This window comes from Oncorhynchus tshawytscha, linkage group LG06, assembly GCF_018296145.1.
Source record: "Oncorhynchus tshawytscha isolate Ot180627B linkage group LG06, Otsh_v2.0, whole genome shotgun sequence".
In the NCBI taxonomy this organism is placed as follows: Eukaryota; Metazoa; Chordata; class Actinopteri; order Salmoniformes; family Salmonidae; genus Oncorhynchus; species Oncorhynchus tshawytscha.
This window is the reverse complement of record NC_056434.1, coordinates 3,699,147-3,724,234: the sequence shown is the minus strand read 5'-3', so window position 1 is coordinate 3,724,234 and position 25,088 is coordinate 3,699,147. Positions and strand designations below refer to the sequence as shown.

Here is a 25,088-nt window from a genome sequence, read left to right as displayed (position 1 = left end):
TGTCCCAAATGACACCCTATTCTCTATGGGCCCTGGTCAAAAGTAGTGCACTACATAGGGAATAGGGTGCCATTTGTGATGATGATGGTGGAGGAGGGGCTCCCATACAGCAGATGGCAGGGCTGTCACCTCCTCTTCTCCTCTCCTCCTGGTCATGTCTGCTGTGAGGAGAACAATGCATCTCTTCTCTCAGAGCTAACCCCGATTAGGAAGGGGATAAGGGACTGGGGACAGGGGGCAGGGGACATGGGGCAGGGACAGGGGTCCCCCAGACAGCTGGCAGGTAGCATGGCTCATACACCTGACCAGCACACACCCCTCACACAAACAGGCATACACAAGCGTACACACACACACACACACACACACACACGCAGTCGCAATACCCGCCCCTCTCCATGTACACACAGACACACACTCGGCTTAAATATTTACCAGACACGTGCAAACAAAAGACCTTTAAAGAAATAAGGATGAATTCTGCTAATGTCCAGATAACCTGCCTGGTATATGCTGCTACATTAATGCGAAAGTACATGTTTGGACATATTGCAGCAACTGTTGTCTGAATTGCAGGTGGGTAGTAAAGGACTGTATTTGATCAAGCATTCAATTACCAGACGTGGTATTGTATTTTATAAAGCCCCCTCATACATTAGCTGTTGTCACCAAGTGTTATAAAGGGATTTCTCAGACTTAACTAATATTACAGCTGTTGATGGTGAAACCCTCAAGGAAAACAGTGGGTCAAATCTATTTTTTCATAGACTATTTCTAGATGTAATTAATAGATTATTGGTTTATGGTATACTATATGAGGAGGTTAGAATGTTATGTAGGTTAAACAAAAGCTTTTTTTTAAATGAAAAAACATTACCTCTCTGCTTCACAATAGCACCCCGATCTCTTTCTAGTCACAGCATGCTATGTAGCTAATTACTCCATCCCCCCAACTGCTAACAACAAGAAAAACGCTTTACATTACACAGGCAGATGTCTCTCTGTTATGTGCACGGTGCTGCTCCGCTCTGACTGCTCCGTTTTGCTCTGCAGTTTCCGATTCTACTTGCCCTGCCCCCTTTTCCCCCTGTGCACTTTGCGCTTTGCGGTTCTGCTTTTCATCCCTGGGGGACTTGGAGTTCTCTCATTCCAATCATTCCAGTCTCAGCGAACAATCGGCCCTCAGTTATTTAATAGCAGCGCGATCTCTCGCACCGCTCAGTCTGTTGTGAGATCTTCTCAGACGCACACCGTAGCAGCGCGCTCTCTCTCTCTCTCTCTCTCTCTCTCTCTCTCTCTCTCTCTCTCAGAGCAACAAATACTCTACATAATCTGCAGTTCCACTACATTTTATTAGGATTATTTTTCTTCCGTCAGCAAGAAATATAAACAATATACGTCGTGAACAACTTGCTTCCGTGGTGAGAATGTAGATTGGTAAGAGTTTAATTTATAGCTCGTTTTTTTTGGAATGAGTTGCTTTTACGCATGGTGGATAGGTCTTTCAAAGTAGTATTATAGGCGAAAATTCGGGGTTGTTCCTTTTAACTTGATGTGTTATAATAATGTTATAATAATTGTCTTTTAATTCCTCATTACATATATTTTATACTTTTATTTAGCATTTCGGGAGTCGGCTTTGGTCTGTGATTAAGTTTGAGAGTTCATCTGCACTTTATTGACAGTGAGTTTAAATAGTTTTATTGGGCTATATGTTTTATTTTCCTAGTTGAGACTGGAACGTTATCAGATGTGTGAAAGTCTACCCAGGCTATGTGTGTTGACTATAGAGGTTATAGTATTTAGGCCCATGTATACAGTAAGCCTGTGTTATCCACACTGTTTACATTGTAGAGTAAACAGACATTTTGTTTTTCAACAAAGCCTCAATAAATGTGTGGCCAACATTTGATCTCTGTCATACTTCTGTATGTGCAAATCATTTGTACCCCCCCCCCAAAAAAAACAACAACAACAACAGGACAAATCAGGCAATTTAATGGAATCTGAACGGGAATCTGAAAGGAAACTGTGTAGCTGGCAGCAGGAAATGACTCAATATAATGATATCCAATAACTAAAATATACATATTATTTTTTTCTTCAATACTTCTGGGTTTTGGTCTTTTTCTTTCAAAATAATACCTAGTAATATGGCTTGACAAGCTAATCTAGGCCTATGCTATAGTTTACAGTGTTTGGTATGTTTGCATTTACATGCTGAAGTAAATTCTACTTAATTATAATAGACTACCCTGAACTTAATGCGGCGTATCATGTACTAGAGTCCTAGCTCATATTTATTTTTAAAATGAACAGCAAAAGCCCAGAGGAGAATGTTGCAGGGGTTGTATTTGTGCACTAACTTGGTGTTACTATGGGAATAGGGGTGGCAGGTAGTCTAGTGGTTAGAGAGTCGGACCAGTAACCGGAAGGTTGCAAGATTGAATCCCCAAGCTGACAAGGTAAAAAAAAAAAGATGTCGTTCTGCCCCTGAACAAGGCAGTTAACCCACTGTTCCCCCGGGTAGGCCGTCATTGTAAATAACAATTTGTTCTTAACTGACTTGCCTAGTTAAATAACAAGTCTTAATTATAACGGCATTATTAGGCTTTATGTTAAATGCTACCAAATGTATTAGCTAGTTACTTGATTGAGCTAATTCTCTTATTGCTCTTCTATATAGATCTGTGGTTTATTAAGAATCCAAAACATCCAACTCTTCAGCACATCCATTCACTTATTTATTCTCTGATTGACTGAGATGAGAACTGCTGAGGAGTCTTCTGGCACGGTCCTGCACCGTCTAATCCAGGAGCACCTCCGTTACGGGAACCCCACAGACACCCGTACCCTCCTGGCCATCCAGCAGCAGGCCCTGCGTGGAGGCAGCAACAGCAGCGGAGGAGGCGGTACCGGATCACCCCGCTCCTCTCTGGAGAGCCTGACCCAGGAAGAGTCCCAGTTCATCCACATGTCCACCAGACAGGACCCCCAGGGCCAGGAGTACCAGGGAGACTACAAACACTGTGAGAGGGACTCCGTGTGTCACCTCTACCAGCTCCACAGACATGGAGAGGAGCTGCCCACCTATGAGGAGGCCAAGGCTCACTCTCAGTACCTGGCCTCGGTAGGGGCTCAGCAGGGTCAGCCTCAGCTGGGACCTGAGATGATGGATCACCAGGGAGATGGCCAGTGGGACCTGAAACGGAAGCACGCCCGGAGCCTCAGTGAGCGTCTCATGCAACTCTCCCTGGAGAGATCAAGCAGAGACATTCAGCCTCTCAGCTCCTCTCACAGTTACCCTCAACTGTCTAATGGCCACTCTGGGCCTGTTGAACACCAGGGGCCAGAGTTTCAGAGGGGACCTCCCCCAGACTACCCCTTCCTGGTCAGGCCTCCTGGATACATGCTCAGCCACTCACAGGAGACACACGGACAATACTATCAGGAACCACCTCCCTCATTCCAATCACAGCACAGGTAAATATGACACACATATACCAATTATGGGTGCCAGACCAGCATTGACACCTTGTTTTCTATATGGGATGAATATAGCTTTATATCCCAGTGCCCCTATGGGTTTTACAACCAAGATGTTGTGAATGATACCGTTTGATACTCACGAGTCCCTCTCCTCTCCCCAGGTACGTACCTTCCCAGCCCCAGGCCGAGATGGTTCGACACAGTGTCCACTATGGTCCAGAGGTCTACATGAGCCACAGAAACCCCAGTACTCACAACAACACTGCCCAAATGGACCTGTTGAGGGAGAACGAGAGACTAAGGAAAGAGTTGGAGGTGTACAGCGAGAAGGCCGCCAGACTTCAGAAGGTGAGAGACTCCTTGGTTACGGTGCCTTTTGGAATGCATCGTTGAGGTCCTTATATATATATATATATATATATATATATATATATATATATATATATATATATATATATATATATATATATATATATATATATATATATATATATATATATATATATATATATATATATATATATATATATATATATATATATATATTTATTATTATATTTATTTTTTTTTTTTTTTATTTTGTATTTAAACTTTATTAATTTATTTTTATTTAACTTTTATTTAACCAGGCAAGTCAGTTAAGAACAAATTATTATTTTCAATGAAGGCCTAACCAGGGAACAGTGGGTTAACTGTCTTGTTCAGGGGCAGAACGACATATTTACCATGTCAGCTCGGGGGATTGGATCTAGCAAGCTTTCGGTTGCGGGTTACTGGCCCAACGCTGTAACCACTAGGCTACCTGCCGCCCCATTTAAAGTATACAGTCATTCTAATTCACATTTGACATGTACATTTTAGTCATGCGGAGGAGGGGTGAGGAGGGGGTGAGGGGTGGGTACTGTGGGATTATTTAAGATACTTATTGAAGAGGTCGGGTTTCAGATGTTTTAGGAAGATGGGCAGAGACTCTGCTTTCCTAGCTTCAGAGGTAAGCTGGTTCCATCATTGGGGTGCCAGGACAGAGAACAGTTTGGACTGGGCTGAGAGGGAGCTGCTCTCCCGTAGGGGTGGCAGGGCCAAGAGACCTGATGTGGCAGAACAGAGTGCTCGGGTTGGGATGTAGGGTTTGATCATAGCCTGAAGGTAGGGAGGGGCAGTTCCTCTTGTTGCTCCGTAGGCAAGTACCATGGTCTGGTAGAGATGCAAGCTTCGACTGGAAGCCAGTGGAGTGTGTGGAGAAGGGGGGTGACATGGGAGAACTTGGGAAGGTTGAAAACCAGGAGGGCTGCAGCGTTCTAGATAAGTTGTAGGGTTTCGATGGTACAAGCAGGGAGCCCAGCCAACAGCGAGTTGCAGTAGTCCAGACAGGAGATGACAAATGCCTGGATTAGGACCTGCGCCTCTTCCTGCGTGAGATAAGGTCGTACTCTACGAATGTTGTAGAGCATGATCCTACAGGAGCTAGTCACTGCTTTGATGTTTGCAGAGAACGACAGGGTGTTGTCCAGAGTCACGCCAAGGTTCTTTGCACTCTAGGAGGGGGGACACTGTGGAGTTGTCAACTGTGATGGAAAGATCTGAGCGGGCAGGCCTTCCCCAGGAGGAAGAGCAGCTCTGTCTTGTCAAGGTTGAACTTGAGGTAGTGGGCCAACATCCAAGCTTATAGATACCTGCCTGACACGCAAAGATGCATGTCACCACCTGGGTGTTAGAAGAGGGGAAGGAGAAAAGGAGTGGCAGCGATAGTAGAAACCACGTGATGATATTTCAGAGCCGAGTGCCGTGGTGTATAGAGAGAATTGGAGCGGGCCAAGAACCGAGCCCTGGGGGACACCAGTAGTGAGAGTACGTGGTACAGACACAGATCCTCTCCACGTCACCTGGTAGGAGCGACCTGCCAAGTAGGATGCAGTCCAAGAGTGTGCAGAGCCTGAGACGCCTGGTCCTGAGAGGGTGGAGAGGAGGATCTGATAGAGCCTGAGACGCCCGGTCCTGAGGGGGTGGAGAGGAGGATCTGATAGAGCCTGAGGCGCCCAGCCCTGAGAGGGTGGAGAGGAGGATCTGATAGAGCCTGAGACGCCCGGTCCTGAGAGGGTGGAGAGGAGGATCTGATAGAGCCTGAGACGCCCGGTCCTGAGAGGGTGGAGAGGAGGATCTGATAGAGCCTGAGACGCCCGGTCCTGAGAGGGTGGAGAGGAGGATCATATTGTTGAAGGCAGTGGATAGATCTAGGAGGGTGAGAACAGTGGATAGATCTAGGAGGGTGAGAACAGTGGATAGATCTAGGAGGGTGAGAACAGAGGATAGATCTAGAAGGGTGAGAACATTGGAGAGATCTAGGAGGGTGAGAACAGTGGAGGATGAGAACAGAGGAGAGATCTAGGAGGGTGAGAACAGAGGAGAGAAAGAGTCAGCTTTTGGCAGTGCGGGGGAGAGCCTCCCTGACTCAGAGAAGAGCAGTCTCGGTTAGAGTGACCCCGTCTTGAAGCCTAACTGGTTAGTGTCATGACCATGCTGTCAAAAACAACGTGGTCAAGCTCATAGTACCCTTGATCGACTGCTTCACTGCATCCTGTTCGTTACAGCCTATCTGCTTGTAATATAGTTTAGTGACAGTAATAGTTATGAGTAAACTATAATTTGATTATATAAGCGTTAAAAGGGTTATTTCTAAGCCCCTGTTGAAACGCAAAGGCTGTAAAGGTAGGTAGAGAAGTATAAAGTGTGTGTGTGTTTGCCATTGCTGCATATCAGTGAGATTTGCCCTCTAGCTGTGCTGTAGCAGGAATGTGCACAGTGGATGGATCAGAGGGACATTCATTTCTAGTCACAGACAGACACATGTTTACAGGTTATTTTAGTGACAGACAGACACATGTTTACAGGTTATTTTAGTGACAGACAGACACATGTTTACAGGTTATTTTAGTGACAGACAGACACATGTTTACAGGTTATTTTAGTGACAGACAGACACATGTTTACAGGTTATTTTAGTGACAGACAGACACATGTTTACAGGTTATTTTAGTGACAGACAGACACATGTTTACAGGTTATTTCCTCATCTTAAAGTATTGTACATTGAGACACTTCAGTCAATCCATTCATCCACAAACCTCTACCTTCCCCACAAACCTCTACCTTCCCCACAAACCTCTACCTTCCCCCACAAACCTCTACCTTCCCCACACAAACCTCTACCTTCCCCACAAACCTCTACCTTCCCCACAAACCTCTACCTTCCCCACAAACCTCTACCTTCCCCCACAAACCTCTACCTTCCCCACAAACCTCTACCTTCCCCACAAACCTCTACCTTCCCCACACAAACCTCTACCTTCCTCACACAAACCTCTACTTTCCCCACAAACCTCTACCTTCCCCACAAACCTCTACCTTCCTCACACAAACCTCTACCTTCCCCACAAACCTCTACCTTCCTCACACAAACCTCTACTTTCCCCACAAACCTCTACCTTCCCCACAAACCTCTACCTTCCTCACACAAACCTCTACCTTCCCCACAAACCTCTACCTTCCTCACACAAACCTCTACCTTCCTCACACAAACCTCTACCTTCCCCACAAACCTCTACCTTCCCCCACACAAACCTCTACCTTCCCCACAAACCTCTACCTTCCCCACAAACCTTTACCTTCCTCACACAAACCTCTACCTTCCCCACAAACCTCTACCTTCCCCACAAACCTTTACCTTCCTCACACAAACCTCTACCTTCCCCACAAACCTCTACCTTCCCCACAAACCTCTACCTTCCCCACAAACCTTTACCTTCCTCACACAAACCTCTACCTTCCCCACAAACCTCTACCTTCCCCACAAACCTCTACCTTCCCCACAAACCTCTACCTTCCCCACAAACCTCTACCTTCCCCACAAACCTCTACCTTCCCCACAAACCTCTACCTTCCCCCACACAAACCTCTACCTTCCCCACAAACCTCTACCTTCCCCCACACCCCTCATTACATGGAACATTAACATTGCTTAGAGTTTCATATCCTGCTTGTGCTATCTGTTAGCCTGTGTGTTTTAAAACACATTCAGTTGAAATCACTACTAGTGTTCCTCTTTCAGAGACTGAAATGTCCTCTATATTTCTGGATCCTCCTCCCCCTGTTCTTCCTCCAACTGCTCTTCCTCCTCCCCCTCCTTCTCCTCCTCCCCCTCCACCTTACCTGCCCCTGCTCCTCCCCATTCCCCTGCTCCTCTATCTCCTGCTCCTCCACCTCCTGCTCCTCTACCTCATGCTTCCCCTCCACCTGCTCCTGGTCCTCCTCCCCCTGTTCCTCCTTCCCCTCCTCCTCCACCTCCTCCTCCACCTCCTCCTGCCCACCACCTCCTGCTCCTCTACCTCATGCTTCCCCTCCACCTGCTCCTGGTCCTCCTCCCCCTGTTCCTCCTTCCCCTCCTCCTCCACCTCCTCCTGCTCCTCCTCCACATGTCTCATTCATTCAGTATCCCAGTCTTGTGAGACCATTGATTCCTTGATTGTAAATCACCCCTCAAATTGTTGAGTTAATTGTCACTTTTCCACCATCTGACTTTTCACCAGTGTTTTATTGTCGCTTTTCCAATGTCGACTTTTGTGTCTCCACCTCTGAGGACTGCCCCCCCCCCCCTCAAAGTGTGACCTCTGGTGAGGATGAGCTGTGTTTGAAACTAGAGACCCTCAGACTGATAGTGTCCTCTTCTTGTGTTTCCTTCCAGCTGGAAGTAGAGATCCAGAGGATATCTGAGGCCTACGAGACCCTGATGAAGGGCTCAGCCAAGAGAGAGACCCTGGAGAAAACCATGAGGAACAAACTGGAGTCAGAGATCAAGAGACTGCACGACTTCAACAGAGACCTCAGAGGTAAGGCTACCGGCAGCTAGATGCTAATGCTAACGCAGCTAGTAATTGCTAAAGCTAAAGGAAAGTCTACAGTGTGCTAAATCACACCGAGTGTTTCTTTCTTAACAAAATCTACTTTGAAACAAAAGCACACACACCTCACACACGTGGTTATGAAGACGCCTGTACCATGTCAGATATGGAGTTGAAATGTATTACATTTTGAGTTTACATCCCAATGTTACACTTTATACACATCACAGAAGACTGAAATATCACAAAATCGTTTGACATAGAAACATCGTATTTTCGGGCAGATTTAAAAAAATATATTTTATTTTATTTCATTCATGATAAAATTATTTTAAAAACATTAAGAACTTTCCATCCATGAGGCCACAATGAGGGCAATTTGGTCATTTGACTGCAGGAAGACTCTTTAGGGGTTTAAGTGTGGCTCTTCCTTCCAACAAGTACTTATAGATCCTAATCGAGCTCCCTCCCTCTCTCTTCCACCTGTAGATCGTCTGGACAACGCTACCAAACAGCAGGAAGTTGAATCGGCAGACAGGAAACAGCAGGTCTTCACCAAACTCCTGGAACAAAGTAAGTAGAGATCAGATGCCAACATGTTAAGAGAGACGAAAGAGGAAGCACAAAGAGTTACATACTCTTTATGATCGGGGAGGCAGTGGTTAGAGTGTAGAGGCGGCAGCGTAGCCTAGTGGTTAGAGTGTAGAGGCGGCAGCGTAGCCTAGTGGTTAGAGTGTAGAGGTGGCAGGGTAGCCTAGTGGTTAGAGTGTAGAGGAGGCAGCGTAGCCTAGTGGTTAGAGTGTAGAGGAGGCAGCGTAGCCTAGTGGTTAGAGTGTAGAGGAGGCAGCGTAGCCTAGTGGTTAGAGTGTAGAGGAGGCAGGGTAGCCTAGTGGTTAGAGTGTAGAGGAGGCAGGTAGCCTAGTGGTTAGAGTGTAGAGGAGGCAGGGTAGCCTAGTGGTTAGAGTGTAGAGGAGGCAGCGTAGCCTAGTGGTTAGAGTGTAGAGGAGGCAGCGTAGCCTAGTGGTTAGAGTGTAGAGGAGGCAGGGTAGCCTAGTGGTTAGAGTGTAGAGGAGGCAGGTAGCCTAGTGGTTAGAGTGTAGAGGTGGCAGGGTAGCCTAGTGGTTAGAGTGTAGAGGTGGCAGGGTAGCCTAGTGGTTAGAGTGTAGAGGCGGCAGCGTAGCCTAGTGGTTAGAGTGTAGAGGTGGCAGGGTAGCCTAGTGGTTAGAGTGTAGAGGAGGCAGCGTAGCCTAGTGGTTAGAGTGTAGAGGAGGCAGCGTAGCCTAGTGGTTAGAGCGTAGAGGAGGCAGCGTAGCCTAGTGGTTAGAGTGTAGAGGAGGCAGCGTAGCCTAGTGGTTAGAGTGTAGAGGTGGCAGGGTAGCCTAGTGGTTAGAGTGTAGAGGAGGCAGCGTAGCCTAGTGGTTAGAGTGTAGAGGCGGCAGCGTAGCCTAGTGGTTAGAGCGTAGAGGAGGCAGCGTAGCCTAGTGGTTAGAGTGTAGAGGAGGCAGCGTAGCCTAGTGGTTAGAGTGTAGAGGCGGCAGCGTAGCCTAGTGGTTAGAGTGTAGAGGCGGCAGCGTAGCCTAGTGGTTAGAGTGTAGAGGCGGCAGGGTAGCCTAGTGGTTAGAGTGTAGAGGCGGCAGGGTAGCCTAGTGGTTAGAGTGTAGAGGCGGCAGCGTAGCCTAGTGGTTAGAGTGTAGAGGCGGCAGCGTAGCCTAGTGGTTAGAGTGTAGAGGCGGCAGCGTAGCCAAGTGGTTAGAGTGTAGAGGCGGCAGGGTAGCCTAGTGGTTAGAGTGTAGAGGCGGCAGCGTAGCCTAGTGGTTAGAGCATTTGGACTAGTAACCGAAATGGTTGCGAGATCGAATCCCCGAGCTGACAAGGTTTTTAAAAAAAATCTTTCGTTCTTCCCCTGAACAAGGCAGTTAAACCACTGTTCCTTTGCCATCAATGTAAAATAAGAATTTGTTCTTAACTGACTAGTTAAATAAAGGTAGAATAATCAAATGAGTAAGATTTTCTGTGGAGAGAGAGCAGGGCACTGGGCAAGAGAGAGTGTTTTCAGATCTGTTCGCAAGGGTTGTTTTTACAAATCACAGAGCTTTGTGAAAGACTTCACCCTGGCACTCTGGGGCACGTAGTTCTCCTAGACTGTGTCTGATATTGATGTGGTCTGTTGTCTGATATTGATGTGGTCTGTTGTCTGATATTGATGTGGTCTGTTGTCTGATATTGATGTGGTCTGTTGTCTGATATTGATGTGGTCTGTTGTCTGATATTGATGTGGTCTGTTGTCTGATATTGATGTGGTCTGTTGTCTGATATTGATGTGGTCCGTTGTCTGATATTGATGTGGTCCGTTGTCTGATATTGATGTGGTCTGTTGTCTGATATTGATGTGGTCTGTTGTCTGATATTGATGTGGTCTGTTGTCTGATATTGATGTGGTCCGTTGTCTGATATTGATGTGGTCTGTTGTCTGATATTGATGTGGTCTGTTGTCTGATATTGATGTGGTCTGTTGTCTGATATTGATGTGGTCCGTTGTCTGATATTGATGTGGTCTGTTGTCTGATATTGATGTGGTCCGTTGTCTGATATTGATGTGGTCTGTTGTCTGATATTGATGTGGTCTGTTGTCTGATATTGATGTGGTCTGTTGTCTGATATTGATGTGGTCTGTTGTCTGATATTGATGTGGTCTGTTGTCTGATATTGATGTGGTCTGTTGTCTGATATTGATGTGGTCCGTTGTCTGATATTGATGTGGTCTGTTGTCTGATATTGATGTGGTCTGTTGTCTGATATTGATGTGGTCTGTTGTCTGATATTGCTGCCATGTTAATGTGGTCTGTTGTCTGATATTGATGTGGTCCGTTGTCTGATATTGATGTGGTCTGTTGTCTGATATTGATGTGGTCCGTTGTCTGATATTGATGTGGTCTGTTGTCTGATATTGATGTGGTCTGTTGTCTGATATTGATGTGGTCTGTTGTCTGATATTGCTGCCATGTTAATGTGGTCTGTTGTCTGATATTGATGTGGTCTGTTGTCTGATATTGCTGCCGTGTTAATGTGGTCTGAGGTCAGAGGTCAGAGGGCAGGCTAGCGGGGTTTTCCCTGCTCTCAGGGCCTGCCTCCCTCCCCGTCCTGCTAACAGAGGCCTTGGCACTTGAACACCAGCCATTATTCACATCCTTCCACAGTAAATGTGGCTTAGATTCCTGGAATTTTTTCTGGTATGTCAGGCTGTTCCGTTCACTGGGAATGCCTCCCTCCCCACTCTGCTGCACATGGCTGCATAGCTGTTGAGCTGCCGAGCGCCCTCCCCTTCCTCCTGGGCAACTAATGCAGGGTTTCCATATTCCTCACTCACAACACACTGACCCCCTTGATAGATATGTCTCCATCTTTGGGCATTTCTTTACCTCAGTATGTGACGTCAGGTTTACTCTCAACACTATCATCATCTGGCCTGGCAATAATTGTTGTGGTAAAGCTTCACAACAATGATTTAGTGAATTTTTTTTTTTTTTTTAACTTTTACCCCATTTTTCTCCCCAATTTCGTGGTATCCAATTGTTGTAGTAGCTACTATCTTGTCTCATCGCTACAACTCCCGTACGGGCTCGGAAGAGACGAAGGTTGAATGTCATGCGTCCTCCGATACACAACCCAACCAGCCGCACTGCTTCTTAACACAGCGCGCATCCAACCCGGAAGCCAGCCGCACCAATGTGTCGGAGGAAACACCGTGCACCTGGCAACCTTGGTTAGCGCGCACTGCGCCCGGCCCGCCACAGGAGTCGCTGGTGGTGCGCGATGAGACAAGGACATCCCTACCGACCAAGCCCTCCCTAACCCGGACGACGCTAGGCCAATTGTGCGTCGCCCCACGGACCTCCCGGTCGCGGCCGGTTACGACAGAGCCTGGGCACGAACCCAGAGTCTCTGATGGCACAGCTGGCGCTGCAGTACAGCGCCCTTAACCACTGCGTCACCCGGGAGGCCGGATTTAGTGAACTTGGTATTGTATTGGGGGAATGAAGTTTAAATCAGCTTCAAGTGGTCCTTTGTCAGCAGTTATGGAACAGAATAACATTCAGGTTGAACAGTCACACTACCCTGTCTGTTGGCCCTCCAGGAGCAATGATTAATTAGCCTTTGAGGAATGCTGTTATTTTGAATGTGAAAATGTCAGTTGGTGGGCCGAAAAGGTGTTTATCTAAAAATTGATGGCCGTGTTTAGTTATTTGTAAGAAATACATTGCTTTTTCATTGTAAGATCAATTACTTGTGTGGCTGGCAGACAAATAACATTACACTTTGGTTGGCATCTGATAAAAATTAAGCTTTTCCCAGTCTGAATGTGTTGCACTAATGTATCTCTCTCTCTCTCTCTCTCTCTCTTAGATGAGGAACAGCAGCGGGAGGTGCAGCGTCTGCGTGGCTCCGGGGACGAGTGGCTTCGGCGCCGGGAGGTGCTGGAACAGGCCCTGGGGTCGGCACAGGCCCATAACCTGGCCCTGGAGGAGGAGCTTAGGAGGAAGAGGGCGTACGTAGAGAAGGTAAAGCGGCTGCAGAGTTCCTTGGGCCAGCTACAGGCAGCCTGTGAGAAGAGAGAGGCCCTGGAACTGAGGCTGAGGACCAGGCTGGAGCAGGAGCTGAAGAGCCTCCGATCAGCACAGGTGAGCAGGAGAGGAGACACATGGTGCGGGCTGTTCAATGTCGGTCCTGGAGGGCCTCTCCTCCTCTCCTTCTAATCAGGGACTTATTCAGACCTGGGACACCAGCTGGGTGCAATTCACTAGTAGGTAGAAACAAAAACCGGAAGTGTTTTGGCCCTCAAGGACCAGAATTGAACAGCACTGGTATATAAAATGAAAACTTCTGATCTACCTTGACATGTAAAATTTGACAACCCCTAAGTCTGTACAGTAAACATAGTCTTACAAAACAACTCCATATTTGTTTGATTTTTTTTTTTAAATTTCATTTCCTTCCACGGTGTCAGTCCCACAGCACGGTTAGCGGTCCTGGCTCCCTGCCCTTTGATCTGAGCTCCATGGTGTCTGTACAGCAGCAGCAGCTGGCTGAGAGAGAAGAGAGGATCCTGGCTCTGGAGGCTGACATCACACACTGGGAACAGAAGTACCTGGAGGAGAGCACCATGAGGCAGTTCGCTATGGACGCAGCCGCCACCGCTGCAGCTCAGAGAGACAGCAGCGTCATCAAACACTCGCCTCGTCACTCACCCAACAACAGCTTCAACGACCACCTGCCATTCAGCCACAGACACCAGGAGATGGAGAACAGGTACAATTTCTGCTTTTAACTTCCTGCTCACTGAAGGCTACACAGTAACGTCAGTTGGTCTGACCTAGGTTCAGATAGAGATCAACATAGTGATCTGACTGACTTCATATGCAATCGTTGTGTGTGTGTGTGTGTGTGTGTGTAGAGTCCGAGCGCTGCACTCCCAGCTCCTGGAGAAGGATGCAGTGATCCGGGTGTTAAAGCAACGAACTGGACGGGAGCAGAACAGGCTAGAGCAGCAGGCCCTCCGTCCAGCCAGGTCCGTCGCCTCCATCAGCACCGAGCAGCAGGACCTCCATCCAGCCAGGTCCGTCCTCTCCATCAGCACCGAGCAGCAGGCCCTCCGTCCAGCCAGGTCGGTCGCCTCCATCAGCACCGAGCTGCAGGACCTCCGTCCAGCCAGGTCCGTCCTCTCCATCAGCACCGAGCAGCAGGCCCTCCGTCCAGCCAGGTCCGTCCTCTCCATCAGCACCGAGCAGCAGGACCTCCGTCCAGCCAGGTCCGTCCCCTCCTTCAGCACCGAGCAGCAGGACCTCCGTCCAGCCAGGTCCGTCCCCTCCATCAACACTGATGGCCCAGTGGAGCAACCCATCCAGGGGAAAGGTGAGCTCTAGGGCCCAAGGTCACAAGTCAAACACTACGTCCCCTCACCTGGTTGTCTAGGGCTCAGTAAGGAACTCTCCTCACCTGGTCGTCTAGGTCTCACCTGGTTGTCTAGGTCTCAGTAAGGAACTCCCCTCACCTGGTTGTCTAGGTCTCAGTAAGGAACTCCCTCACCTGGTTGTCTAGGTCTCAGTAAGGAACTCCCCTCACCTGGTTGTCTAGGTCTCAGTAAAGAACTCCCCTCACCTGGTTGTCTCAGTAAGGAACTCCCTCACCTGGTCGTCTAGGTCTCAGTAAGGAACTCCCCTCACCTGGTTGTCTAGGTCTCAGTAAGGAACTCCCTCACCTGGTCGTCTAGGTCTCAGTAAGGAACTCCCCTCACCTGGTCGTCTAGGTCTCAGTAAGGAACTCCCCTCACCTGGTTGTCTAGGTCTTAGTAAGGAACTCCACTCACCTGGTTGTCTAGGTCTCAGTAAGGAACTCCCCTCACCTGGTTGTCTAGGTCTCAGTAAGGAACTCCCCTCACCTGGTTGTCTAGGTCTTAGTAAGGAACTCCACTCACCTGGTTGTCTAGGTCTCAGTAAGGAACTCCCCTCACCTGGTTGTCTAGGTCTCAGTAAGGAACTCCCCTCACCTGGTTGTCTAGGTCTCAGTAAGGAACTCCCCTCACCTGGTTGTCTAGGTCTCAGTAAAGAACTCCCCTCACCTGGTTGTCTCAGTAAGGAACTCCCTCACCTGGTCGTCTAGGTCTCAGTAAGGAACTCCCCTCACCTGGTTGTCTAGGTCTCAGTAAGGAACTCCCCTCACCTGGTCGTCTAGGTCTCAGTAAGGAACTCCCCTCACCTGGTTGTCTCAGTAAGGAACTCCCCTCACCTGGTTGTCTCAGTAAGGAACTCCCCTCACCTGGTCGTCTAGGTCTCAGTAAGGAACTCCCCTCACCTGGTTGTCTAGGTCTCAGTAAGGAACTCCCCTCACCTGGTCATCTAGGTCTCAGTAAGGAACTCCCCTCACATGGTCGTCTAGGTCTCAGTAAGGAACTCCCTCACCTGGTTGTCTAGGTCTCAGTAAGGAACTCACCTCACCTGGTTGACTAGGTCTCAGTAAGGAACTCACCTCACCTGGTCGTCTAGGTCTCAGTAAGGAACTCCCCTCACCTGGTTGTCTAGGTCTCAGTAAGGAACTCCCTCACCTGGTTGTCTAGGTCTCAGTAAGGAACTCCACTCACCTGGTTGTCTAGGTCTCAGTAAGGAACTCCACTCACCTGGTTGTCTAGGTCTCAGTAAGGAACTCCCTCACCTGGTCGTCTAGGTCTCAGTAAGGAACTCCCCTCACCTGGTCGTCTAGGTCTCAGTAAGGAACTCCCATCACCTGGTTGTCTAGGTCTTAGTAAGGAACTCCACTCACCTGGTTGTCTAGGTCTCAGTAAGGAACTCCCCTCACCTGGTTGTCTAGGTCTCAGTAAGGAACTCCCCTCACCTGGTTGTCTAGGTCTTAGTAAGGAACTCCACTCACCTGGTTGTCTAGGTCTCAGTAAGGAACTCCCTCACCTGGTTGTCTAGGTCTCAGTAAGGAACTCCCTCACCTGGTTGTCTAGGTCTCAGTAAGGAACTCCCCTCACCTGGTTGTCTAGGTCTCAGTAAAGAACTCCCCTCACCTGGTTGTCTCAGTAAGGAACTCCCTCACCTGGTCGTCTAGGTCTCAGTAAGGAACTCCCCCACCTGGTTGTCTAGGTCTCAGTAAGGAACTCCCCTCACCTGGTCGTCTAGGTCTCAGTAAGGAACTCCCCTCACCTGGTTGTCTCAGTAAGGAACTCCCCTCACCTGGTTGTCTCAGTAAGGAACTCCCCTCACCTGGTCAGTCTAGGTCTCAGTAAGGAACTCCCCTCACCTGGTTGTCTAGGTCTCAGTAAGGAACTCCCCTCACCTGGTCATCTAGGTCTCAGTAAGGAACTCCCCTCACATGGTCATCTAGGTCTCAGTAAGGAACTCCCCTCACCTGGTTGTCTAGGTCTCAGTAAGGAACTCACCTCACCTGGTTGACTAGGTCTCAGTAAGGAACTCACCTCACCTGGTCGTCTAGGTCTCAGTAAGGAACTCCCCTCACCTGGTTGTCTAGGTCTCAGTAAGGAACTCCCCTCACCTGGTTGTCTAGGTCTCAGTAAGGAACTCCACTCACCTGGTTGTCTAGGTCTCAGTAAGGAACTCCCCTCACCTGGTTGTCTAGGTCTTAGTAAGGAACTCTACTCACCTGGTTGTCTAGGTCTCAGTAAGGAACTCCACTCACCTGGTTGTCTAGGTCTTAGTAAGGAACTCCACTCACCTGGTTGTCTAGGTCTCAGTAAGGAACTCCACTCACCTGGTTGTCTTCTCAGTAAGGAACTCCACTCACCTGGTTGTCTAGGTCTCAGTAAGGAACTCCACTCACCTGGTTGTCTAGGTCTCAGTAAGGAACTCCACTCACCTGGTTGTCTAGGTCTCAGTAAGGAACTCCCCTCACCTGGTTGTCTAGGTCTCAGTAAGGAACTCCCTCACCTGGTTGTCTAGGTCTCAGTAAGGAACTCCCTCACCTGGTTGTCTCAGTAAGGAACTCCCCTCACCTGGTTGTCTAGGTCTCAGTAAGGAACTCCCTCACCTGGTTGTCTAGGTCTCAGTAAGGAACTCCCCTCACCTGGTTGTCTAGGTCTCAGTAAGGAACTCCCCTCACCTGGTTGTCTAGGTCTCAGTAAGGAACTCCCTCACCTGGTTGTCTAGGTCTCAGTAAGGAACTCCCCTCACCTAGTTGTCTGGTCTCAGTAAGGAACTCCCCTCACCTGGTTGTCTAGGTCTCAGTCTCCCTCACCTGGTTGTCTCAGTAAGGAACTCCCCTCACCTGGTTGTCTGGTCTCAGTAAGGAACTCCCATCTCACCTGGTTGTCTAGGTCTCAGTAAGGAACTCCCCTCACCTGGTTGTCTGGTCTCAGTAAGGAACTCCCCTCACTTGGTTGTCTGGTCTCAGTAAGGAACTCCCCTCACCTGGTTGTCTAGGTCTCAGTAAGGAACTCCCTCACCTGGTTGTCTAGGTCTTAGTAAGGAACTCCACTCACCTGGTTGTCTAGGTCTCAGTAAGGAACTCCCCTCACCTGGTTGTCTGGTCTTAGTAAGGAACTCCACTTCCTGGTTGTCTAGGTCTCAGTAAGGAACTCCACTCACCTGGTTGTCTAGGTCTCAGTAAGGAACTCCACTCACCTGGTTGTCTAGGTCTCAGTAAGGAACTCCACTCACCTGGTTGTCTAGGTCTCAGTAAGGAACTCCACTCACCTGGTTGTCTAGGTCTCAGTAAGGAACTCCCCTCACCTGGTTGTCTAGGTCTCAGTAAGGAACTCCCCTCACCTGGTTGTCTAGGTCTCAGTAAGGAACTCCCCTCACCTGGTTGTCTCAGTAAGGAACTCCCTCACCTGGTTGTCTAGGTCTCAGTAAGGAACTCCCTCACCTGGTTGTCTAGGTCTCAGTAAGGAACTCCCCTCACCTGGTTGTCTAGGTCTCAGTAAGGAACTCCCTCACCTGGTTGTCTCAGTAAGGAACTCCTCACCTGGTTGTCTCAGTAAGGAACTCCCCTCACCTGGTTGTCTAGGTCTCAGTAAGGAACTCCCCTCACCTGGTTGTCTAGGTCTCAGTAAGGAACTCCCCTCACCTGGTTGTCTAGGTCTCAGTAAGGAACTCCCCTCACCTGGTTGTCTAGGTCTCAGTAAGGAACTCCCCTCACCTGGTTGTCTAGGTCTTAATTAAAATAGAAAAACCAAAACCCCACAGACACCCGGCCCTCCGTGGAATGAGTTTGACATCCTTCATCTACACTGATTGAAGTGGATTCAACAAGTGACATCAATAAGGGATCATAGCTTGCACCTGGATTCACCTGGTCAGTCGATATCATGGGAAAAAACAGGTGTTCCTAATGTTTTGTTTACTCAGTGTAGCTCCTCCCTGAAGAATCTGTAGAGGGGGGGGGGGCGGTCACAGGTCATAATGCCTTGAGGAATGTCAGATCTTAAACAGCCCATGTCATTATCTCAAGAGACAACTGGCGGCTGTTAAGTGCTTAGTGCGTAGTGTGGCCAGACAGAATGTTAAACTTCCTAAAATAACTACTGTTGAGGAGAAATCCCGGGTGAGGAACCTCCCTCGAGTAAATGATGACATTTTTTTTTGTAATAAAAATGCATGTACTGTATGTCGTTTCCCCTCTCCGGGATAGCCGCTCTAGGATAGATGTGGCAGGGAAGCTGACAGAGTAGATGTTTGAGCGTGCGTGATTGGTTGATCTGGTAATTAACCATCTTCCTCTTGTTGTCTGTGCTCAGACAATTAACCATCTTCCTCTTGTTGTCTGTGATCAGACAATTAACCATCTTCCTCTTGTTGTCTGTGCTTGTAGGGAAGAGCCTCTCTGATGACCAGACGGCTGCTGCAATGTCTCCTCTCTCCCTGCCCCCGCACCAACACCCCGGCGCCCCGTTGGCCCTGCCCGCCCTGTTGCTCCTGTCCAAGCCCCAGAGCAGGGACTGCAGCACCCAGTGTGACCGTGATGTCCTATCCCAGGAGACGGATCTTACAGTGGATCCCACCAGCATGCTAGCACCCTCTGAGACTTCCTCGACCTCAACACCTGCCTCCGGTGTGTAGCCTACTGTTTCCTATTCCTGAAATGTTTGTTGAGTGTGTAGAAACAGTTCCCGGGACCCAGAATGAGCTCAGACACCTAGTCACCTATGAGCTCGGACACCTAGTCACCTATGAGCTCGGACACCTAGTCACCTATGAGCTCGGACACGTAGTCACAAATGAGCTCGGACACCTAGTCACCTATGAGCTCGGACACCTAGTCACCTATGAGCTCGGACACCTAGTCACCTATGAGCTCGGACACCTAGTCACCTATGAGCTCGGACACCTAGTCACCTATGAGCTCGGACACCTAGTCACCTATGAGCTCGGACACCTAGTCACCTATGAGCTCGGACACCTAGTCACCTATGATCTCGGACACCTAGTCACCTATGAGCTCGGACACCTAGTCACCTATGAGCTCGGACACCTAGTCACCTATGAGCTCGGACACCTAGTCACCTATGAGCTCGGACACCTAGTCACCTATGAGCTCGGACACCTAGTCACCTATGAGCTCGGACACCTAGTCACCTATGAGCTCGGACACCTAGTCACCTATGAGCTCGGACACCTAGTCACCTATGAGCTCGGACACCTAGTCACCTATGAGCTCGGACACCTAGTCACCTATGAGCTCGGACACCTAGTCACCTATGAGCTCGGACACCTAGTCACCTATGAGCTCGGACACCTAGTCACCTATGAGCTCGGACACCTAGTCACCTATGAGCTCGGACACCTAGTCACCTATGAGCTCGGACACCTAGTCACCTATGAGCTCGGACACCTAGTCACCTATGAGCTCGGACACCTAGTCACCTATGAGCTCGGACACCTAGTCACCTATGAGCTCGGACACCTAGTCACCTATGAGCTCGGACACCTAGTCACCTATGAGCTCGGACACCTAGTCACCTATGAGCTCGGACACCTAGTCACCTATGAGCTCGGACACCTAGTCACCTATGAGCTCGGACACCTAGTCACCTATGAGCTCGGACACCTAGTCACCTATGAGCTCGGACACCTAGTCACCTATGAGCTCGGACACCTAGTCACCTATGAGCTCGGACACCTAGTCACCTATGAGCTCGGACACCTAGTCACCTATGAGCTCGGACACCTAGTCACCTATGAGCTCGGACACCTAGTCACCTATGAGCTCGGACACCTAGTCACCTATGAGCTCGGACACCTAGTCACCTATGAGCTCGGACACCTAGTCACCTATGAGCTCGGACACCTAGTCACCTATGAGCTCGGACACCTAGTCACCTATGAGCTCGGACACCTAGTCACCTATGAGCTCGGACACCTAGTCACCTATGAGCTCGGACACCTAGTCACCTATGAGCTCGGACACCTAGTCACCTATGAGCTCGGACACCTAGTCACCTATGAGCTCGGACACCTAGTCACCTATGAGCTCGGACACCTAGTCACCTATGAGCTCGGACACCTAGTCACCTATGAGCTCGGACACCTAGTCACCTATGAGCTCGGACACCTAGTCACCTATGAGCTCGGACACCTAGTCACCTATGAGCTCGGACACCTAGTCACCTATGAGCTCGGACACCTAGTCACCTATGAGCTCGGACACCTAGTCACCTATGAGCTCGGACACCTAGTCACCTATGAGCTCGGACACCTAGTCACCTATGAGCTCGGACACCTAGTCACCTATGAGCTCGGACACCTAGTCACCTATGAGCTCGGACACCTAGTCACCTATGAGCTCGGACACCTAGTCACATACAATACAGACAAAATGACGTGTTGAGTGGAATTACAACGGAACACAGGCTTTATACGATGATGTAATAACAAATAACTTTATCTCTGTGCTGGTTGAAGTGTAACCAGACACCCCAGGGTCACAGCAGACAGTCTGCATCCCAAATGGCACCCTTCCAGGCTCAGAGAGGGGAAGTAGTGGACTTATTAATTCGTACCAGCCAGAGTTACAACATGTGTCTGTGTGTGTTGGCTACGGAGTCACCGTCTAGTCAAGGCCGGTAGCTTCCCAAGTAGCAGACATTACGGCTTGATTGTCTTTGTCAAACATTACAGCTTGATTGTCTTTGTCAAACATTACAGCTTGATTGTGGCCCACTGACCCTCTGTCTATGTTGTACTGTTTAACTCATTGTGGAGCTGAAATCCTTGCAGTTTTGAATCCAGTGTCTAAAACATGGTTATTTATTTCCTTTACACCTCAGAGCACTTCCTGGCACCACTCAACACACACCAGAGCTCCAGAAGTTCAGACTCAGCAGCAGAAGTGGTGGAAATCCTAATTTAAGAAACGCCGAACTGTGGGATCCGCTGTGGGATGAATGGTGACAACACGGTAGACGACCGAGAGATCCTCATGTCCTGTATGTCCCTCCCAAGGAGGAGAAGACAACTTGTCTGTCTGTCTCTGGTCAGACTGACCTCCAGATGGACACTTCCTTTGGAGAATGACAGACAGTTTGGAGACAGTGTGGAGAATGTTTGGAGACATGGACATGTTCTCCCTACCTATGTACCTACCTAACTACCTACCTACCTAACTACCTACGTACCTACCTACCTACCTACCTACCTACCCCTACATACCCACCTGCCTGCGTGCCCACCTGCCTGCCTGCCTGCCTGCCTGCCTGCCCCTGCCTGCCCTGCCTAACTATCTACCCATGTACCTACCTAACTATCTACCTACCTACGTACCTAACTACCTAACTATCTACCTACCTACCTACCTACCTACCTACCTACCTACCTATCTACCTTCCTACCTACCTACCTACCTACCTACCTACCTATGTACCTACATACCTAACTATCTACCTACGTACCTAACTACTTAACTATCTACCTACCTACCTATCTTCCTTCCTACCTACCTACCTACCTACGTACCTACATACCTACCTATCTACCTTCCTTCCTACCTACCTACCTACGTACCTACATACCTAACTATCTACCTACGTACCTACATACCTAACTATGTACCTACGTACCTACGTACGTACCTACCTACCTACCTACCTACCTACCTACCTACCTACCTAACTATCTACCTACCTACCTAACTATCTACCTACGTACCTACATACCTAGCTATCTACCTACGTACCTACGTACGTACCTACCTACCTACCTACCTACCTACCTAACTATCTACCTACCTACCTACCTACCTACCTACCTACCTACCTACCTACCTACCTACCTTCCTTCCTTCCTTCCTACCTACCTACGAGGGAAGAATCCAGAAGTGGATCCAGAAGTGTTTAGCAGACAGAGCCGAGTGGAGAGCTGCTCTTCCCTGGACCGTTTCTCTCTTTTCCACCTAGAAAAGTGAAGAGGAACTTTAGTTGTCTGCCAGGTGTTCTCTAGTGGACCTGCCAGGTGTTCTCTAGTGGAACTGCTAGTGGACCTGCCAGGTGTTCTCTAGTGGACCTGCCAGGTGTCTCTAGTGGACCTGCCAGGTGTTCTCTAGTGGACCTGCCCTGCCAGGTGTTCTCTAGTGGACCTGCCAGGTGTTCTCTAGTGGACCTGCCAGGTGTTCTCTAGTGTACCTGCCAGGTGTTCTCTAGTGGACCTGCCAGGTGTTCTCTAGTGGACCTGCCAGGTGTTCTCTAGTGGACCTGCCAGGTGTTCTCTAGTGGACCTGCCAGGTGATCTCTAGTGGAGCTGCTAGTGGACCTGCCAGGTGTTCTCTAGTGGACTTGCTAGAGGACCTGCCAGGTGTAACTAGTGGACCTGCCAGGTGTGACTAGTGGACTTGCTAGAGGACCTGCCAGGTGTTCTCTAGTGGGCCTGCTAGTGGACCTGCCAGGCGAGACTAGTGGACCTGCCAGGTGTGACTAGTGGACCTGCCAGGTGTGACTAGTGGACCTGCCAGGTGTAACTAGTGGACCTGCCAGGTATAACTAGTGGACCTGCCAGGTGTTCTCTAGTGGACCTGCTAGTGGACCTGCCAGGTGTTCTCTAGTGGACCTGCTAGTGGACCTGCCAGGTGTTCTCTAGTGGACCTGCTAGTGGACCTGCCAGGTGTCTCTAGTGGACCTGCTAGTGGACCTGCCAGGTGTTCTCTAGTGGACTTGCTAGTGGACCTGCCAGGTGTTCTCTAGTGGACCTACTACTGGACCTGCCAGGTGTGACTAGTGGACCTGCCAGGTGTGACTAGTGGACCTGCCAGGTGTAACTAGTGGACCTGCCAGGTATAACTAGTGGACCTGCCAGGTGTGACTAGTGGACCTGCCAGGTGTTACTAGTGGACCTGCCAGGCTTAACTAGTGAACCTTCCAGGTGTGACTAGTGAACCTGCCAGGTGTAACTAGTGGACCTGCCAGGTGTCACTAGTGGACCTGCTAGTGGACCTGCCAGGTGTGACTAGTGGACCTGCCAGGTGTTCTCTAGTGGACCTGCTAGTGGACCTGCCAGGTGTACTAGTGGACCTGCCAGGTGTTCTCTAGTGGACCTGCCAGGTGTTACTAGTGGACCTGCCAGGTGTAACTAATGGACCTGCCAGGTGTAACTAGTGGACCTGCCAGGTGTGACTAGTGAACCTGCCAGGTGTAACTAGTGGACCTGCTAGTGGACCTGCCAGGTGTGACTAGTGGACCTGCCAGGTGTAACTAGTGGACCTGCTAGTGGACCTGCCAGGTGTTCTCTAGTGGACCTGCCAGGTGTTACTAGTGGACCTGCCAGGTGTTACTAGTGGACCTGCCAGGTGTAACTAATGGACCTGCCAGGTGTTCTCTAGTGGACCTGCCAGGTGAAACTAGTGGACCTGCCAGATGTAACTATGACAGTCTCCATCTAAAAGCCTCCAAGGTGCACGGACAGGATTCTGCATCGCTGCACAAGCCTGTATGTCATTGGTGTTGTGTTTTAATTTAATGTATTTATATTCTTATTAAATTGTGAACATATATCATTGTGTGATGTGTTTTGTGTGAAGAGTTGTGTTGTTTGGCCTTTAAGAAAGTCTGTCTGTCTGTCTCTCCACCCCTGCTGGTCTATACACATCTATTCATACTGCATATCTGTTTCCTTCAAGGACAGACAGTGTGTTAGCTACATTGAGCTCACCATGCCAAGTCAAATGATCCAACATTCCTGGATAAAATTTTCCCAGAGCTACTCTAGCTTGTTCTATGATTACACACGTCCTACCTATAATACTTTGACAGTAATGTGTGTGCTTAGTGAAGTCAGTTGTACTAGTAATCTCTCCTCCTACCCAGACAGCCTCTACCCAGAATGCCGCCCCCCACTCCCCCCGCCCGCCCTACCTCTCTCCCACTCTCCTACACGCTCCGAGAAACAGTCTATCTAGTCTGACCCCTCACCCTGTTAACATGGCATGCATTCTGAGGAGTCTATCTAGTCTGACCCCTCACCCTGTTAACATGGCATGCATTCTGAGGAGTCTATCCAGTCTGACCCCTCACCCTGTTAACATGGCATGAATTCTGCATTCTGAGGAGTCTATCCAGTCTGACCCCTCACCCTGATAACATGGCATGCATTCTGAGGAGTCTATCTAGTCTGACCCCTCACCCTGTTAACATGGCATGCATTCTGCATTCTGAGGAGTCTATCTAGTCTGACCCCTCACCCTGATAACATGGCATGCATTCTGAGGAGTCTATCCAGTCTGACCCCTCACCCTGTTAACATGGCATGCATTCTGCATTCTGAGGAGTCTATCTAGTCTGACCCCTCACCCTGATAACATGGCATGAATTCTGCATTCTGAGGAGTCTATCCAGTCTGACCCCTCACCCTGATAACATGGCATGCATTCTGCATTCTGAGGAGTCTATCTAGTCTGACCCCTCACCCTGTTAACATGGCATGCATTCTGAGGAGTCTATCCAGTCTGACCCCTCACCCTGATAACATGGCATGCATTCTGAGGAGTCTATCTAGTCTGACCCCTCACCCTGTTAACATGGCATGCATTCTGCATTCTGAGGAGTCTATCCAGTCTGACCCCTCACCCTGATAACATGGCATGCATTCTGCATTCTGAGGAGTCTATCTAGTCTGACCCCTCACCCTGTTAACATGGCATGCATTCTGCATTCTGAGGAGTCTATCTAGTCTGACCCCTCACCCTGATAACATGGCATGCATTCTGCAT

General features: G+C 49.2%; 1 protein-coding gene and 2 long non-coding RNA genes across 5 annotated transcripts; 2 read left to right on the top strand and 1 right to left on the bottom strand.

The window, feature by feature from the left end:
* Window positions 1–1,091: 1,091 nt before the first annotated feature.
* On the top strand, window positions 1,092–21,552 carry LOC112240798 (angiomotin-like 2a). 3 transcript variants are annotated; one of them, XM_042322851.1, is made up of 11 exons: window positions 1,097–1,437; window positions 1,623–1,684; window positions 2,687–3,483; window positions 3,651–3,837; window positions 8,228–8,372; window positions 8,874–8,957; window positions 12,789–13,063; window positions 13,390–13,691; window positions 13,837–14,294; window positions 18,708–18,947; window positions 21,163–21,552. In XM_042322851.1, exons 3-11 carry the CDS (start codon window positions 2,765–2,767, stop codon window positions 21,243–21,245), a joined length of 2,493 nt encoding a protein of 830 aa, XP_042178785.1. In that variant the 5' UTR covers window positions 1,097–1,437; window positions 1,623–1,684; window positions 2,687–2,764; the 3' UTR covers window positions 21,246–21,552. The 3 variants fall into 3 exon arrangements, with proteins under 3 accessions (XP_042178786.1, XP_042178785.1, XP_042178784.1); XM_042322850.1 differs by lacking the exon at window positions 1,623–1,684; XM_042322852.1 differs by lacking the exons at window positions 1,623–1,684; window positions 18,708–18,947 and having other exon boundaries at window positions 1,092–1,437.
* A 977-nt stretch (window positions 21,553–22,529) lies between these two features.
* On the bottom strand, window positions 22,530–23,042 carry LOC121846650. Its single transcript, XR_006083555.1, has 2 exons — window positions 22,911–23,042; window positions 22,530–22,604 (listed from the first exon to the last, which is right to left on the bottom strand). It is a non-coding gene; the product is annotated as an uncharacterized LOC121846650 (long non-coding RNA).
* An 8-nt stretch (window positions 23,043–23,050) lies between these two features.
* Window positions 23,051–23,873, top strand: LOC121846649. Its single transcript, XR_006083554.1, has 2 exons — window positions 23,051–23,179; window positions 23,346–23,873. It is a non-coding gene; the product is annotated as an uncharacterized LOC121846649 (long non-coding RNA).
* Window positions 23,874–25,088: the final 1,215 nt, after the last annotated feature.